This window comes from Lytechinus pictus, chromosome 12 (genome assembly GCF_037042905.1).
Source record: "Lytechinus pictus isolate F3 Inbred chromosome 12, Lp3.0, whole genome shotgun sequence".
NCBI lineage: Eukaryota > Metazoa > Echinodermata > Echinoidea > Temnopleuroida > Toxopneustidae > Lytechinus > Lytechinus pictus.
The window spans coordinates 26124941-26144578 of record NC_087256.1 but is presented as its reverse complement, the minus strand read 5'-3'; the positions used below and the strand labels follow the sequence as shown (position 1 = coordinate 26144578).

General features: G+C 38.6%; 1 protein-coding gene across 1 annotated transcript; it reads left to right on the top strand.

The window, feature by feature from the left end:
• The first annotated feature begins 14285 nt into the window (after positions 1-14285).
• Positions 14286-18554, top strand: LOC135156078 (uncharacterized protein K02A2.6-like). Its single transcript, XM_064107203.1, has one exon. It carries the CDS (start codon positions 14286-14288, stop codon positions 18552-18554), a length of 4269 nt encoding a protein of 1422 aa, XP_063963273.1.
• Positions 18555-19638: the final 1084 nt, after the last annotated feature.

The window sequence follows — 19638 nt, the reverse complement described above, 5'->3', positions numbered from 1 at the left end:
CCTATCAATTTTCTGTAATTAATAGAGTGTTTTTTTTACGCCAAGCCTTTCCAATTATATTGATAATGATCATTTAATTCTATTTTGCAGGGGGTGGGTAATCTAATTTCTTTGTGTTCAATCTTTAAGAGCACAGATAAGTGACATGTCATTACCAAACTTCATCAGTTTCAGGCAGGGCGGATCTCGGATTTTTCCAAAGGGGGGCACATTTTCTCAAGGAAAAATTTGAAAAGCAAAAAAAGGGGGGTCTTCACTTTCAGAAGGGGGACACACTTTACATTACAATTTTTAATTGAGCCTGTCAAATTGGGGGGGGGGGCGCACTGATCGGCTTTGCCCCCCCCCCACACACACACACTCTGATTGGCCTAATTTTTGTCTTTAAAAGTCATCTCTATTCATCTTATTCCTCTTCCCCACTCTTTATAAATTGTTTCTCCCTCATTTATCCCCGCCTCCTCTCAAAATAAATAAAGAATAAAATGGCCCTTTATGGTTTCTCCTTGTGGGTAAATTGTCAATTGGCTCTGTCCACTCTCTTGTGCACCCTATGCCCCTTCACATTATCATTATAATACATTATCTATTCTTTTAATCTCTCTTCAGCTCTCTCTTTGCCATATCGCACTCTCATTATTAAACCACACACACAACTCTTTCTCTTATATTTTCCACCTCTCAGCTCTTCTCGCAATTCATTAAAAAAAGAAAATACACTGGGTGATTCTAACTTAGGCGTTGGTGTTCGTAGCACAATTTAGTTCTTCCTTCCTCCAAAACCTAATGTGAGTTTACAAAAATAATCCAAATCACATTAATAGCTCAACATCAAGTGAGATGAATCTATGAATCAATTTGATTGTAATTTTGGTGCTGTGATGATGATGTAAAACTTGTAAGACGCCACACCAAAAGTTCAACAGCAAACTTGAAATCACCCATGTATCTTTCTCATTTAAAAAAAATATATATTTAGAAATTCTCTATCACATCTACATAACAGCCATGGATCAAAAATTCTTTAAGGGGGGGGGGGGTCTTTTGCCCTCCACCTTAAAGGTCCTGGTTCTCAAAAGGATTGTTTTCTATTTTATTTTCAAATTTATTAATTTTTTTTGAATATCTTTATATATTATTTGTTATGTTTTTTAATGGGGGTGATTTTTACAGAGAAAACCTGCAACTACCACCCCCTCCAACCTTGATCCATGGCTGCAAAATGTAGGTCTCATTACTCTTAAATATATGCTGCTTGTTCACTATTGCTCGTCCATTAATTCTACTAGTACTTTCAGTGTCTCCTCAAATATCTTGATTCACCTAAACTCTCAGCTAAAAGAATTATAGAAGACTTGTTAATTCAGTGACAATGACAAAATTATTATTTCAATTCATTTTATTCCAAATACATAAATCAGTTAACAATTATTTTCCTCTTGACTTTAAAGATCAAATTTTGATCAGAGCTCGTTCCCATCTGCTTAAGATGAAATGGTGTGAAAGAGACTACTGTCCTCACAAACACAGATGCAATGTCACATGCCCCCCCCCCCCCGAATTCATTGATCATTATTTTTGTTAAAAATTCTTCATTGCCAAAATTGTTACACAATTTCATGTACATATTATAGTGCTGAATTATCATATTTATTCATCATTACTGTTATGTCATCGTAATGAATTTATTATTCTAAGTATTATTATCATAAACATCATCATTAACTACATCCATATTTGTGAAAACTACTGCTACAATCAGCAAGGATAATTACCCCTAAAATAACCCTATCCCTCTTAAATTGTTTGTGGGTTTTGTTTGGTCAGTGGTGAGGGGGAAGCGGTTACAATACTCTATTGTAAATACATGCAGTAATTCAGTTTGATATAGGATGTTTGGCATATTGTCAATGCATTATTCCCTAATTCTTCCACCAGAAAATTATTACTGGAATTAAAAAAACAAACCCTTAATTTGGTCTTGTATTTCTTGAGTCTCTAAAACAAAGGATGTGAAGCAGAGTCATGTTCCATGTCTGTTGAAAAAAAACACACAAAAAGACAGAAATGTTAGCAATTCAATCAAGCCATCATCAAAATAAAAAGAAATAAGAAAATATATAAAAGCTTAATGAAATCACAAGCCGAATGAGTCGCCTTTACAAAATCTGGTGTGGATTGAAGAATTCATGAGTGGGTAGGAAGCAAATAAATTGATTACAAATGACTTTCCACTTGCTTAGCCTATAGTATAGTATATTCTGATTTTCTTATTTAATTTTGACAAGCTAGATCTACCGGTAGGTGATATTAATTGTCCCGTGAAAATATGACAGGTGAAAATGAAAATGGAGCCTGTCAAAACGACTCCAGCCTAGTCTCTGAGCTGATTTTCTTTTCATTTACTCAATAAAACTTAGATCTTGGTCTACCGTGTGAGCCCCCCCCCCCCCCCCCAAAAAAAAAAGGGACACCTCACAAAACCCCAATTTAAGCTAAAAATATGTCATGAACGCATATTATATACTACCACTACAAAGAGTATATTCTCCCAAATAATTTGATATCATATTCATGGTTGGATAGTCAGTATGTATTCTTTGCAGAGATGTAGATTTTGATTTGCACCGAAATAAGGCATGGCTAAAATTAATGACTCCAGATGCCAATGATGTCAAAATCTATGAGTTAGCAAAATTTCAAAGAAATTAATTTGTGTATTGACACTAAAAAGAATTTACTAAACAATTATCTTGTAAATTATTGAACATGGGTATTGAAATTTGAAATGGGTTTTCATATAACCATTGTAGGATTATGAAATCATTGACATCTGGAATCATTCTTGGATAAAGTCGTTTGGTATGTAAATACATGAAGTCATTCAGTTTGATATATAGGATTATTATTGTTTTTTTTTACCTTTTTGAATCAGGAGGGTCCTGCAGCTTAATTTGGTCTTGTAATTATTGAGTCTTTAAAAGAGGATGTGAAGCAGCATCATGTTCTATGTCTGTTGATTAAAACAATACACAGACAGAAATGTTAGCAATACAAGCTATTGTAAAAAAACATAACACTTGGACTATAGCGTATATATCTAGATCTAGTCATAGACTCTGACGTACATAGATCTGGAACTAAATGTAAGTAGATCTAGATCTACATCAAAAGTAGATCTCAATTACATATTTGTTAAACCTACTATTCTGCGAACGTTCAATGTTATTGAATCATACAAGTGTTAGATCTAGACTAAAGCTGTCTTGACCTAGTGTCTTTAAAATAGTTTCATGACATTTGCTCTAATGACAAGTGCTCCGATGGAAAATCTGCACGTTAGGCCAAACAAAAGCTAACCTCCAAAATTAAATAAACCCTTTGGCCTTAACTTAAGACCCTGACTGAAATAATACTAAGCCTATAATAGATTCTACAGGTCGCTTTGACTTTGTTGTAGGCCTAGATCCAAGTCTAGTCTAGGTCTATAACAAGTTAGACCTAAGCTAGATAGGCTGGGAGGTAGAAATGTTTTCTTTTAGCTTTAGCCAAGACCTGTAATCAGATCTACCGATGAATTAGGCCCAACTTAGACTAGATCTCTACTCCCCTCTAGATCTATGTTGCCGAGTCCGAGGCTGTCCGAAGTGGCGACGTTCAGACCCCGGGGTAGGCCCTACGTCTAACTCTAAGTTAGATTAACTTAGACTTGGTCTAGATCTAGATCAAGGCGGTAGGCCCAACTTTCAAGTTTAAAAAAATAAAAGGAAACATAAGAACTAGTGTAGTACCGTATTATTAGTAGAAATAAGTTTGGGAAAAACATCTTTTTTTACAAAATGATCGAGGACTAGACTCTAGATCTACTCTAGAGGCTACGTAGTACTAGTACGGTCCTATTGTCTTGATATGTGAATTCAAAGGGACGGGTTAATGGAGTGAATGTCTTTCTAAACTCAATATGTCTAGCCTAAACGTTATCTAGATTCTAATTCTTTTCATGCCTGCTGAGATCTTCGGTAGGAATCGAAATTTCAGAGAAACTCTCGCCCGAAAGTCTGGCGTGAATTGAATATACGAGGTCTCAAATGGTAGCAGATGGAGATTTACATCATGTAATATAGGCTTTATTATTTATAGCCACCATTTTTAGCTCACGACGATGGAAATAGTTTTGAGTTTTCGCAAGTCGTTTGCTTCCTAATTGTTCACTTTTTATAAACAAAAATTAATTCACGTTATACCCAGACATCTAAAGATCCCATATAACATCAGATCTATTGATTTATTTTTGTAAATGAATTAAAATTCAGCGTTAATCTGACAGTACTCACCGAAAATCTTTCAAGGAAATAACCTTCTTCTGTGCGGGTGACGTCAAATTTCGGCCCTTGATTAAGCCGAAGTGACGATAGGGGTCAAATTATGACGTACGAATTTCAATAGAAAAATACATTATTCATGAGGTAATGTCCAATCAAATCACAGTATCTTGCGAATACGCAAAGAAAAAATAAATGATTCATTAGCAATATGCAAATGGGGGCTTAGGATTCGGTTCAAATGTCTCCCAGGAGGTGTGGCCAAAAGTGGTACAAAATACGCTTATCACCATGGAGCTTCTATGGAGTATCTGTACGTTATATGCAAATGTTATTTAAATGTGGCTTTTCCGCGGGTGCTACCTTTCAGTCTATACGTATTTATTAGTCTATGAGTTTCACCATAGACTAATAAATACGTATAGACGGAAAGGTAGCACCCGCGAAAAAGCCTCATTTAAATAACATTTGCATATAACGTACAGATACTCCATAGAAGCTCCATGGTGATAAGCGTATTTTGTACCACTTTCGGCCACACCTCCTGGGAGACATTTGAACCGAATCCTAAGCCCCCATTTGCATATTGCTAATGAATCATTTATTTTTTCTTTGCGTACTCGCAAGATACTGTGATTTGATTGGACATTACCTCATGAATAATGTATTTTTCTATTGAAATTCGTACGTCATAATTTGACCCCTATCGTCACTTCGGCTTAATTAAGAGCTGAAAGGTGACGTCACCCGCACAGAAGAAGGTTATTTCCTTGAAAGATTTTCGGTGAGTACTGTCAGATTAACGCTGAATTTTAATTCATTTACAAAAATAAATCAAAAGATCTGATGTTATATGGGATCTTTAGATGTCTGGGTATAACGTGAATTAATTTTTGTTTATAAAAAGTGAACAATTAGGAAGCAAACGACTTGCGAAAACTCAAAACTATTTCCATCGTCGTGAGCTAAAAATGGTGGCTATAAAGCCTATATTACATGATGTAAATCTCCATCTGCTCTTATATTCAATTCACGCCAGACTTTCGGGCGAGAGTTTCTCTGAAATTTCGATTCCTACCGAAGATCTCAGCAGGCATGAAAAGAACTAGAATCTAGATAACGTTTAGGCTAGACATACTGAGTTTAGAAAGACATTCACTCCATTAACCCGTTCCCTTTGAATTCACATATCAAGACAATAGGACCGTAGCCTCGAGTAGATCTAGACTAGAGTCTAGTCCTCGATCATGATTTTGTAAAAAAAGATGTTTTTCCCATACCGGTACTTATTTCTACTAATAATACGGTACCGGTACTACTAGGCCCTACTACATTTAGTACTAGGCTCACTAGTTCTTATGTTTCCTTTTATTTTTTTAAACTTGAAATTAAGTTGGGCCTACCGCCCTGATCTAGATCTAGACCAAGTCTAAGTTAATCTAACTTAGAGTTAGACGTAGGGCCTACCCCGGGCCCGGGGTCTGAACGTCGCCACTTCGGACAGCCTCGGACTCGGCAACATAGATCTAGAGGGGAGTAGAGATCTAGTCTAAGTTGGGCCTAATTCATCGGTAGATCTGATTACAGGTCTTGGCTAAAGCTAAAAGAAAACATTTCTACCTCCCAGCCTATCTAGCTTAGGTCTAACTTGTTATAGACCTAGACTAGACTTGGATCTAGGCCTACAGTACAACAAAGTCAAGGCGACCTGTAGAATCTATATAGGCTTAGTATTATTTCAGTCAGGGTCTTAAGTTAAGGCCAAAGGGTTTATTTAATTTTGGAGGTTAGCTTTTGTTTGGCCTAACGTGCAGATTTTCCATCGGAGCACTTGTCATCAGAGCAAATGTCATGAAACTATTTTAAAAACACTGGGTCAAGACAGCTTTAGTCTAGATCTAACACTTGTATGATTCAATAACATTGAAAGTTCGCAGAATAGTAGGTTTAACAAATATGAAATTTAGATCTACTTTTGATGTAGATGTAGATCTACTTACATTTAGTTCCAGATCTATGTACGTCAGCATCTATGACTAGATCTATGTGTTATGTGGTTTTTTTTTACAATAGCTTGTATTGCTAACGTTTCTGTCTGTGTGTATTGTTTTAATCAACAGACATAGAACATGATGCTGCTTCACATCCTCTTTTAAAGACTCAAGAATTTCAAGACCAAATTAAGCTGCAGGACCCTCCTGATTCAAAAAGGTAAAAAAAAATAATAATCATCCTATATATCAAACTGAATGACTTCATGTATTTACATACCAAATGACTTTATCCAAGAATGATTCCAGATGTCAATGATTTCATAATCCTACAATGGTTATATTAAAACCCATTTCAAATTTTAATACCCATGTTCAATAATTTACAAGATAATTGTTTAGTAAATTCTTTTTAGTGTCAATACACAAATTAATTTCTTTGAAATTTTGCTAACTCATAGATTTTGACATCATTGGCATCTGGAGTCATTAATTTTAGCCATGCCTTATTTCGGTGCAAATCAAAATCTACATTTCTGCAAAGAATACATACTGACTATCCAAACATGAATATGATATCAAATTATTCGGGAGAATATACTCTTTCTAGTGGTATATAATTATTATGCTTTCATGACATATTTTTACCTTAAATTGGGGTTTTGTGAGGTGTCCCTTTTTTTTTTGGGGGGGGGGGGGGCTCACACGGTAGACCAAGATCTAAGTTTCATTGAGTAAATGAAAAGAAAATCAGCTCAGAGACTAGGCTGGAGTCTTTTTAACAGGCTCCATTTTCATTTTCACCTGTCATATTTTCACGGGACAATTAATATCACCTACCGGTAGATATAGCTTGTCAAAATTGAATAAGAAAATCAGAATATACTATACTATAGGCTAAGCAAGTGGAAAGTCATTTGTAATCTATTTATTTGCTTCCTACCCACTCATGAATTCTTCAATCCACACCAGATTTTTTAAAGGCGACTCATTCGGCTTGTGATTTCATTAAGCTTTTATATATTTTTTTTATTTCTTTTTATTTTGATGATGGCTTGATTGAATTGCTTGATTAAATTTTTGTCTTTTTGTGTGTGTTTTTTTTTCAACAGACATGGAACATGACTCTGCTTCACATCCTTTGTTTTAGAGACTCAAGAAATACAAGACCAAATTAAGGGTTTGTTTTTTAATTCCAATCATAATTTTCTGGTGGAAGAATTAGGGAATAATGCATTGACAATATGCCAAACATCCTATATCAAACTGAATTACTGCATGTATTTACAATAGAGTATTGTAACCGCTTCCCCCTCACCACTGACCAAACAAAACCCACAAACAATTTAAGAGAGATAGGGTTATTTTAGGGGTAATTATCCTTGCTGATTGTAGCCGTAGTTTTTACAAATATGGATGTAGATAATGATGATGTTTATGATAATAATACTTAGAATAATAAATTCATAACGATGACATAACAGTAATGATGAATAAATATGATAATTCAGCACTATATTATGTACATGAAATTGTGTAACAATTTTGACAATGAAGAATTGTTAACAAAAATGATGAATGAATTCGGGGGGGGGGGGGATGTGACATTGCATCTGTGTTTGTGAGATGACTGAGGACAGAAGTCCCTTTTACAACATTTCATCTTAAGAAGATGGGAATGAGCTCTGATCAAAATTTGATCTTTAAACTCGGGAGGAAAACAATTGTTACCTGATTTATGTATTTTGAATAAATGAATTAAAATAATAATTTTGTCATTGTCACTCAATTAACAAGTCCTCTATGATTCTTTTTAGCCGAGAGTTTAGGTGAATCAAGTTATTTGAGGAGAGACTGGAAGAACTAGTAGAATTAATAGACGAGCAATAGTGAACAAGCAGCATAAAGTTAGAGTTAAGAGTAATGAGACCTATTGTGCAGCCATGGATCTAGGTTGGAGGGGTGGTAGTTGCGGGTTTTCCCTGTAAAAATCACCCCCCCCCCCCCCATTAAAAACATAACACATAACGAATATATAAAGATATAAAAATGAATAAATTTGAAAATAAAATAAAAAATAATCCTTTTGAAAACCAGGATCTTTAAGGGGAAGGGCAACCCCCCCCCCCCTTAAAGAATTTTGATCCATGGCTGTTATGTAGATGTGACAGAGAATTTCTAAAAATATAATTTTTTTTAATGAGAAAGATACATGGGTGATTTCAAGTTTGCTGTTGAACCTTTTTAATGAATTGCAAGAAGAGATGAGAGGTGGAAAATATAAGAGAAAGAGTTGTGTGTGTGTGGTTGAATAATGAGAGTGCGATATGGCAAAGAGAGAGCTGAAGAGAGATTAAAAGAATAGATAATGTATAATAATAATGTGAAGGGGCATAGGGTGCACAAGAGAGTGGACAAAGCCAATTGACAAATTACCCAAATTACCAACAGGGAGCAACCATAAAGGGCCATTTTATTCTTGATTTATTTTGAGAGGAGGCTGGAATAAATGAGGGAGAAACAATTCATAAAGAGTGGGGGGGGGGGGGCAAAGCCGACCAGTGCGCCCCCCCCCCCCCTTTGAGAGGCTCAATTAAAAATTGTAATGTAAAATGCTGTTAAAACAGAAGTGTGTCCCCCTCTTGAAAGTGAAGACCCCCCCCCCCTTTTTTTTTGCTCGTCAAATTTTTCCTTGGGAAAATGTGCCCCCCCCCCTTTGGAAAAATCCTAGATCCACCCTGCCTGAAATTGATGAGGTTTGGTAATGACACGTCACTTCTCTGTACTCTTAAAGAGTGAACACAAAGAAATTAGATTACCCACACCCTGCAAAATAGAATTAAATTATCATTATCAATATAATTGGAAAGGCTAGCTTGGCGTAAAAAACAACACTATTACAGAAAATTGATGGGTTCTAATTACACTGCGATGTGAAACATGCATCTAGTGATTATGATCTGGAGAACAGCAGATCGAGAAAGGTCGTAATTTTTTTTTAAATGAAAGAACCAAATTACAAAACCAGTATGCAAGTGAAATGTTCAAACTAAAAATACATCATTATTTATATTGGCGTATTGTTAACTTATTGTGAAATAAACTAGTTCGTAAATCCCGGTCGTAACTATCTTCCCCTTTCATTTTATACACCGATGTAAAAGAGAAGATAAAAAATCGGCCGATTCACCCCCCCCCCCCCCCCCCATCTTCAGGTTAAACAAGATTAAGAAGTGTCAGGCTGTGGACCGGTCCGGGGCTCTGCATTCTATACACGGATTGAAAAACGATGCATGCATGATGACTCATTGTAGTGAAGAACGCTGATTGGTCAATAGTAGTAAGCAGTAGATTAATCACGTGATGAATATATTAAATTTCATGAATAATTAACGCAAAGTTGACCTCGCTCAATGCGCATGCGTGACGCTGATCTCTACTTTCTGCTCCGTCATATAAAGAATCTATTAGGATGTGTGGAGCAGCGAACTGATGAATTATTCATGTATATGCAAATGGGGGCTTAGGATTTGCCCAAATGTCTCCAACAAAATGGCGGAGCTTCGGGGGCCTGAGTTTCACCCCCCTGTGTTGTTGTAGGTCTAGCGCCATCTATAGGCCTATTATTTATATTGCAAGTCCTTCAAGCGTCCTCGTGTAATTGTCCCGAAAATTGACAGGGGGCTTGATGAAAGGTCAATATTTTGTGTAGGAAGGGGGGGGGGGGGGGGGGCTGAGTCTTGTATTCGATCCCATATTTTGTAATATTGTGAGTGAGCGAACCAATATGACGATGATGCATGTACAATAACGGGCACGTCCTTCCCAATATTTAGTTCATTTGAATAAAAAATAAGAGACAAAAATCATTACCTGAAAATTTTACCAAACACTATTTCAGATTTGAAATAAGAAAGTTATGACATTACAATTTATTTTACACAAAATAATTAGGCCTATACTCACAACGCGGTGATATGCAAATGAGAGAGTGGGCAATGCCAGGCACTCACAATTTATTTTAAATATTGTGTAAATCACACAATATTTCTCACTTTTTTTTGTAGACTTAATTGAGAATAAGGAAACTTTTCGCCGAATCACAATATTGTTGTACCGGGAGAGAAATTATAGTGGGTGGGTGACGTCATTGGTTCTCCCATTTGCACATCCCGATGTGACTTTTGTGTATAATTTATTACTGTTTTGTGAAGCTCTAAGGCTATAACTTTCTTATTCAAAATGATCTGATTTTTGTTATTTTTAAATAGTTGTTATGCTTATTTTATTTTCTCCTTTTTATTCAAATCATTTTTCTGTTCTATAATGAACTTGCCCTTCAAATTTAAAACGTTAAAGACGTTTGATGTGATGAAAGAGAAGACAATACAAGATGACATAAATGCGATATCGCATGTATGTATATATATACACACTAAAAACTTAAGGGTTAGAGTTTAATGAAAGGCATGAGGAGTGACGTTTCCCAAAATTACATTTACCACTTCAAATAGTTCAATCCAACACTTAAGTTGTTGAATTCATCTTTATGGAAGGTTGGATTTTGATTGATATTGATATTGGAGAAGGTTGTTTTTCACTCTTCAGTCAGACCTATTAAATTACTGATTTATTGAATTTGACTTTAATTTTATTACCAAATATCACTATCAGGCACAATTACACGGAATAGTACATCACATAATTTATAAACAAGACATTTGGTAATTGGAGCTAACATAATAGCAAGATGCTAATCGAGGTCAGCCCCAAATAATGTCATTATCATAGTTTAAACAATAATTTTAACTAAATCCCAATATTGTACATCAAGTTCAGTAATAATTCTACTTATTACTGTTGCAGAAAAGTGCGATCATTTTTAGTGAACATATTTACACTATTTACAAGAAAAATATCTTAATTATTCACAAAACCTTTATATAGATTCATTTGTTTTCAGGCAGTATTTACCATACCATATTAATTATAATCTTCCAGTAGCATTAGTTTTAACGATTTGCTAAATATCTTGCGACTGTGGGTGTTTCTAATATTACATTTTAGTTTTAGTGTGTAGGTACTGTATGTAGAGCTACACGGTCCACGCCCCCTATTAAAAATAATAGTTTATTCCTTACTTTTTCCTTTCTTGTCCCCTTTGTCCGGTCTTTTTCACTAGTTCAGAACTCATAGTGGTAGTCCCCCAGCCCCTGTGCCCGGGGGGGGGGGGGTACTTGGATTATGATTGGACGGGCCCGGGGTGTGAGGCTCGGGGTGTGAGGCTCGGGGCTTGAAACCCTTACCCATTTCTAGGGGTCATTATTTTGACCGTGACTAGCTACCCATGTCTAAGGATTTTCCTCAAAATACAGACCCATGCCTACGGATTTTCGGTCGGCTGAGAGTGCCAGATATGCATAGAGTGACGTACCCCGGTGCCCATTGCTATCGTATGAGGATGTGGAAATACTACTGGTAGAATCTACTCGCCCCGGGGTCCCGCGGCTACTCGAACCCTCGACCGGGACTAACATAGACATTTCCAGGGCTTTTCCTGGGGATTCTTACAAGTGTTTTTTTTTTCCTTCAGAAACGGACCCATGTCTAAGGATTATTCAGTTGAAAATAGGACCCATGGCTAAGGGTTTTTTTTTGCAATAGCAAGACCCATGTCTGAGGATTTTTTTTGTGCTAAAAAACGACCCATTGGAGCGGCACATCCCCGCGCGTAGCCAGGATTTCATTTTGGAGGGGGCGGTACATGCACGCGAAGCGTGCCAACACTTACAGAGCGCGCGAAGCGCGTTCCCTAGGGGGTGGGTGCAGGGAGGGGTAGTTTCCCCCTCCCGCGCGAAGCGCGAAGCTTTTGGTGTTTCATAAATTAGTATGAAAAGGAGCCGTCTCTCTTGTCTCTAGTACCTATATCAGCTCCAATCTTGTTGACTTTATTGTGATTTTGAACCTTGTTTTCAAAAGTGATTGTGAACGCACAAAAAGGAACACAATGGAGGAAATTAAAATCATTATAACCCCGCGCGAAGCGCGGAAGCTAAAGCGTTTTATCAATTTTTTTTGCCATGAAAAGGGTCCCGAGAAAAGGGTATTCTCAAAGATATATTGAATACTTCCCTTGGAAATATCAGATTTGATTACAAACAATTTAGCGACAGTGCATATCTTTAACTCGCAAAACAGAGGAGAAGAAGTGTATATGTCGTGTGATGTATGAACTGAAGACTAACGACGCAAGCTTCATGAGCAGCCTTGTATGCATGCGCGAGAGGGAGCAAGATGGCGTAACATTAAATGGCAGACACTACTCTACATTGCTGTGCTATTATCTCATTATTATGTATCCCTTTAAGAACCACAACACGAGAACATAACAATTTGGCGACGAGGATGCAGGGATAAACATGAGAGTATAGATTGGACTTGATTTCCAGTAAGTGACATGCATTGCGGATAGCTTTTGGAAATTAGCCGCGGATATTGTCATTGATACACTGCACTGCAGTGCAAGCAAGCATAGTGTGATCGGTCAATCGCAGCCTAGCCGTAATTTGGATGACGGATGAATGTGGCTTGTTGAAATGAACGCTTTGCAGAAGCCTCACACCGCTCATGCCAGCCTATATTGAGACCGAGTTATGTAGTGTCTACAGCCCATATGTAGCATAGGCATATTGTTGACAATTGCTGTAAATTATGCCTAGCCCTAGATGTTACTTGTTAACTACTACATTTGACTATTGACATAGCAAATTGGAGCCAACTTCAAGCCCGAAGTCTCCAAAGCAGCCCAGCCCAGCAGCAAGCAACAGAGCCCAAGGACCAAGCCGATCGAGGAACCAGCCGAGACCTCATTTGCCAGGTTCAGCCCAGAAAGTGTTGCAGTCATTAGTCAAGTCCAGCCAAGCAAGTTTGAGTCTGCAAGCCAGGACAAAGTTGTCGTGCCAAGAAGACTCAATACAAATTCAAGCCAAGCTGCATATGTAATGAATGAAACAGAAACAAAACATCAAAGACTTTAAGACTTTTTGATGGACTTATTATGAATAATAATAAACTGTAGCTTAATCTAAGACTAAAGGTAAGATTAAGACAAATTAGTCCAGGTCCAAAAATACATTATAGTTGTATTTGCAACGTGTTGGACTAAACTAAAGAATTAGTCGAAACATAGATCTGGTTTAATGTAACAAAGTACCGTACATGCCCAGGTGAGTTGTTACACTGCCACTGGTCCAATAAGGTAGTAATTAGATTTAGGTCATTAAAATAGCAATTATAGATCTAGGTCTAGAACCAACAGGACCCAGCCCAAGACTGAATTGAGGTCTGAGGTTTTTACAGTAAATAACGATAAACTTAAGCTGAGTTTATGCCGTAGTCATATAGCAAGTTGGTCCAGTTACTGGTCTAAGACTATGCAAGTAGGACCAGGCCTATGAAATTTAGGACCAACAAGAAGGACCAGGTATAATCTTATAAGCAGGTCTAAAGTAGGACCGGGTCTCTGAGTTATAGGACCAAACAAGGTCCAAGTCTAAGAAAACAGGACCAGGTCTAATCAGTTGTAGGACTAACTTAGGCCAAAGTGTTGATCGATTATAGTCTAAGACTTAGCAATTAAGACCAGGACCCAGTGCCTATATTTGCTATGCCATTGAATAACTGCAGCCCCACGACAAGAGGGTAGTCCCACATATACCAGTTGTGTGTAGTGATATAGTATTGTCAATCGTTGGACTATATATGTCGTTCTAGCTCAATTGTTTCAGGTAAGCATTAATAATGCTTTGTAGGCATTATGTACTAAAAAAATAAGCTTTGCTTACGCGCAATAGCAAGATCAAAATCATATTTTAGGATCAATAAGTCTAGATATACTTGGTGTTACAGCTACCTATTGTGTAGTCACAATCAAGTTAACAGCTGGATTTTGTACAACATATGAAACAAAATTATGGCAAGCCAGCATATAGGTAGTGTGCCCAAACTGAGTGATGGGTACAATTTTGACGAATGGCTTGAACTCCTAGAAGCATGGTTTGATGCTAACGAGGTACAGGAAGATGGGAAAAGAAGGGCGATATTTCTGACCAATCTTGGTAGCAAGAGCTATCACATTCTCAGAGCTCTCTTGCAGCCGAGCAAACCAATAGAACAAACATACACAATATGCAAAAACACGCTTACGTCACACTTCGTACCAAAGCCTACCGAAATTGTTCAGCGCTATAGGTTTTACACTTGTGTGCAAAAGCAAGATGAGTCCATACCGCAATTTGTGGCAAATTTGCGCCAATTAAGCGAAGGCTGTAATTTCAAAGAATTAGATAACATGATTAGGGACCGCTTAGTAGTGGGTTGCCGGGATATCGCAATTCAACGCAAGCTGTTAAGTGAGTCATCCCTAACCTTACAACATGCACTTCAGACCGCCACAGCTATGGAGGTAGCAGACAGAGATGTTGAAAAGCTCAAGGTATTGAGTAAAGGGACCGAGTCACCTACAGTTCAGAAGATGGAGGGCAGAAGCCAGCGTAAACCATTTATGTCCTCATCGCGTAAAAATACACATCAAAGACAGAAGCAGGAAGTGCAGGAAAAGCCAAGCCAAAAGAAACAAGAAAAACCTGCCTCAAGATGTTGGAGATGTGGTTCAGGTGATCATGGCCAGTCAGCATGTAGATTTAAGGATGAGAAATGCTATCAGTGTTCTCAAGTGGGTCACACCCGCAGCCAGTGTGAGAAGATCAAGCAATACAGATCTAGAAAGAAATATGCAAACCACTTGAATGGTGAGGAAAGTGCAGAACTGATAGAAAACATGCCTAGTGGAGAACTCAGACACCTTAGGGGTGGAATGGTAAACAAGATGGCAAAGTACAGTGAACCGTTCCAGACTAGCCTAAGCCTAAATGGGATCCAAGTTAACTTAGAAATAGACACAGGAAGCCCCTGGACGATGATGTCGCAGCAGGATTTTCATAAACTGGGACATCGAGCTGATGTGAAGCAAGCAAATGTTTCCTTGAAAACATACACAGAGTCATCAGTACCAATCATTGGTGAGGCAATGGTAGAAGTCAAGTTTGATGCCAGCCAACCACCAAAGAAGTTGACACTTCTTGTAGTTGAGAAAGGTGTTGTGTTACTGGGCCGAGACTGGATGCAAGCCGCACCAGAAGGAATCTACAGATTCCTACAGAATCGCCTCAACCTTCAAACACATGTTTCCAACAATCCAGAAACCGTGCATAAGATACAAGCTACCTTACAAGACATGTTAGTGAAGCACAAGCAAGTGTTTGACTGTTCAAAAGTTGGTAAACTTGAAGGCTACCAGGCAAAGGTGCATCCTCAAGATGATGGAGATAAAGCCAGGTTCTACAAAGCTGCACCAGTCCCATATGCAATGCGCCAGAAAATTGACGAAGCCATTGATGAGCTACAGGACCAAGGCGTGATTGAGCCGGTGAAGTTTGCTGATTACGCATGTCCTATCGTAGTGGTGAAGAAACCAAATGGTAAAGTCCGCATCTGTGGCAACTATAAGTTGACAGCAAATAAAGTTCTAAGGGTGGAACGGTACCCAATTCCGTCGCTCCAGGATATGCTCCAGGACTTAGGTGGAGGTCAACAGTTCAGCAAGCTTGACCTTTCACATGCATACCACCAGATAGAACTTGATGAACAAGCAAGGAAGTACACCACAGTAAATACACACAGAGGACTTTTTCAGTACACTAGGTTACCCTTTGGTATAGCCACAGCCCCTGCGCTCTTCCAAAGAGCAATGGAGTCACTCTTAGCTGACATACCAATGTGTCGCCCGTACCTAGATGATATTATAGTTAGCGGGAAGACAGATGAAGAACACATTGCCAACTTGCAAGCTGTACTGCATTGCCTAGAGAGTAATGGACTTCGACTGAAAAGGGAAAAGTGTGAGTTCATGATGGACTCGGTGGAGTTCCTTGGCCACAAGCTGGATCAACATGGAGTTAGCCCACTCCCAGACAAGATAGAAGCCATAAAGAAGACTCCAAGACCACAGAACCAGAGTCAACTACAGGCATACCTAGGACTTCTGGGCTACTATCGGAAGTTTATACCAAATTTGACCAAAGAGAACGCCCCACTAATAACACTGTTGAAGGCAGAGTATGCTTCAGTGCCAAAGAAGCAGGGAGACCGGAACAAAGCAGATCCAAACCTGAAGTGGGGAAGAGACCAAGAAAGAGCCTTCCAGAAGTCAAAGGAACTGGTTCAGAGTGACACAGTGTTGACACACTATGACCCCAGTAAGCCTTTGTTGTTGCAATGTGATGCAAGCCCCTATGGTCTAGGTGTAGTCCTCAGCCATGTAGGAACAGACGGTCTAGAGCAGCCCATTTCATTTGCATCACGCACGCTCACTAGAAGTGAAGCAAATTACGCCCAATATGAAAAAGAAGGACTCTCTGTCATTTTCGGTGTAAAGAAATTTCACAAGTACCTGTACGGAAGACGATTTACAATCGTCACAGACCACAAGCCGCTGTTAGGCATATTCGGTGACACCAAACCTGCAAGCCCCATGGCCTCTGCAAGGTTAGCCAGGTGGCACATGATCCTCTCAGCCTACGACTATGACATCAAATACAAGGAAGGTAAACAGCACCAGAATGCAGACGCCCTTTCACGCCTACCCTTGGCAGATGATGAAACAGTGTGGTCGCATCAGAGTCTTGCAGAGCTAGATGAGCAGCCGCCAGTTCAAATCAACATGCTGGATATTGACACAAGGCCAGTTGAAGCCGATGAAGTCAGAAGAATCACCAAAAGGGATCCTGTTCTCGCAAGAGTAACAGCCTATGTGATGAATGGATGGCCAAACCCCAAGAGCGTTCCACCAGAGCTCAAAGCCTTTGCGCAGAAGAAGGAGGAACTCTCGATTGAGGATGACATCATATTATGGGGGCATAGAGTGGTCATTCCAGACAACAAGCAGATGAGACAAAGAATCCTTGATGAACTTCATGGGACTCATCCAGGCATAGTCAAGATGAAAGCACTTGCACGATCCTTTGTATGGTGGCCAGGCATCGACAAAATGTTGGAAGAGAAGGTGAAGACCTGTACAACTTGTCAGGAGCACCAGCGAAGCCCACCACCTGCCCCTATCCACCCATGGGAGTTCCCAGAACGTCCCTGGAGTAGGATCCACATCGATTACGCCTACATCGATAACCAGAACGTGCTGATTGTTGTTGACGCATACACCAAGTGGATTGAAGCTATTAGAGTAGCACACGCCACTGCAGCTGCTACAGTCACTGCCATGCGACGCCTGTTTGCAACGTATGGTATTCCAGAAACAGTCGTAAGTGACAACGGCACCCAGTTTGTCTCTGAAGACTTTTCGAACTTCCTGTTCAACAACAATGTAGAACATGTGCAAACAGCCCCAAAACACCCTTCCAGCAATGGCCTTGCGGAAAGGGCTGTGCAAACCTTGAAAAGTGGAGTGAAGAAAACCAGTGGAACATCATTGGAGATGCGCATCCAAGTATTCCTAATGACCTATCGGATAACTCCACAAGGAACTACCATGAAAACACCAAGTGAACTAATGTTCAAAAGGAGGATCAGAAGTAGAATGGATCATGTCCGTCCGAACCTGCACAAGTCGGTTCAGAAGCAGCAATCTGCAATGAAACAGGCGGCAGACAAGCGCTCAAAGATGAGACAGTTCAAGTTGAATGATACTGTCTTGGTGAAGAACTTTGCAGCCGGACCAACTTGGCTCAGAGGAATAGTAACCGAAAAACTCAATGAAGTCATGTACGTGATAGAGTTACAGGATGGTAGAGAGGTACGTCGCCATGTGGATCACATTAGACTTTACACTATATCGCATGGAAATGATCATGACAAGGAAGAAATGCCTGATCAGAACACCAATCTACAACCAGAGATTCTGATTCAACAGACGCAGTATCCAAGCCAGACAACAGAAAATCCCAATATGGCACCTAGTACTAGCGAATCCTTAATTTCAAACACTGAACAGAGTAACGCTGATACTACAGCCACGTCACAGCAGGTCCAAACAGAGTCACTAAGTGATTCTGATGGAGCTGTCATGCCAAACATGCCAAATTCTAAAGTTATGTCAGAAAGACGAATGTCCAACCGGAAGTCAAAGACACCCTCAAAGTTAAGAGATTTCATTGTATATCATTAAAGCTATACACGATAGCAGCTAAAAAAAAAAGAAGGAAAAGCTGTTAACATGATTGTAAATAGTTGTTGGACAGTACAGTTAGGAGAAACACTTATAGCCACGTTAGAAGGCTTCTAGTTGGTATTGATACTAATTTGTAAACAAAAGGAAAGAGGTATGTTATAAATTGGTAATTCAATTTGATAGTTGAATGATTTAAAAAAAAAAATTGAGGGTGGAGAGAAGAATGAAGTTCTATAGGTAGAGAGAAAAAGTGTTACCTTTAAATTTGATATGGAGGAAAATAATGACAATCACAAGTGTTGTAATTTTGAAAGTTTGTTAATTGGAGAAATATGAAAAGCTCATAACTCGCATTGTATATAGTAAACTAGTCTGAGATTTAGATTTTAGCCGTTATATGAGTCGTGAAAATTGTATTTGGAGTCATTCACGAGATATTATTCATTGATGCAAACACATTTATGCAAACTTATTGATAAGGTTTAATTTAGTATATGATACAATCTTAAGGCACATTATTATCATATCCTGATTCATGTGATAAGAGTCACACAGTTTATGCTAGTGAACAATTAACAGATAACCCAATGAAGTAAAATGCCACCTGTAGCTATTTCTTTATAAAGTGAGATTTAGGATGAAGTATATTCAAAGAGGTTAGTTTGAAATAGCCATGTATGTTTAATTGATTATGGTTAATTGTTGAGTAAGCAAAGTATTATGGCGAAGTTTAGCCTAGCATGCCTATTTTAGTATTACTGTTATCTGGTTACAAGTTATACAGTGTTACTTGTTGTACAGTATTTAGTGTTATACATGGGTAGTGAATGTATTACATTAGCCAGTTGAAATGAAGCAGGATATGCTCCCAATTAAAAGGGGAGGAATGTGATGTATGAACTGAAGACTAACGACGCAAGCTTCATGAGCAGCCTTGTATGCATGCGCGAGAGGGAGCAAGATGGCGTAACATTAAATGGCAGACACTACTCTACATTGCTGTGCTATTATCTCATTATTATGTATCCCTTTAAGAACCACAACACGAGAACATAACATGTCGGGAGGAAGATATTCCTCC

What these genes read in the sequence shown, in the direction of transcription:
- LOC135156078 (XM_064107203.1), top strand. Translation starts at nt 14,286, where the DNA reads ATGGCAAGCCAGCATATAGGTAGTGTGCCCAAACTGAGTGATGGGTAC.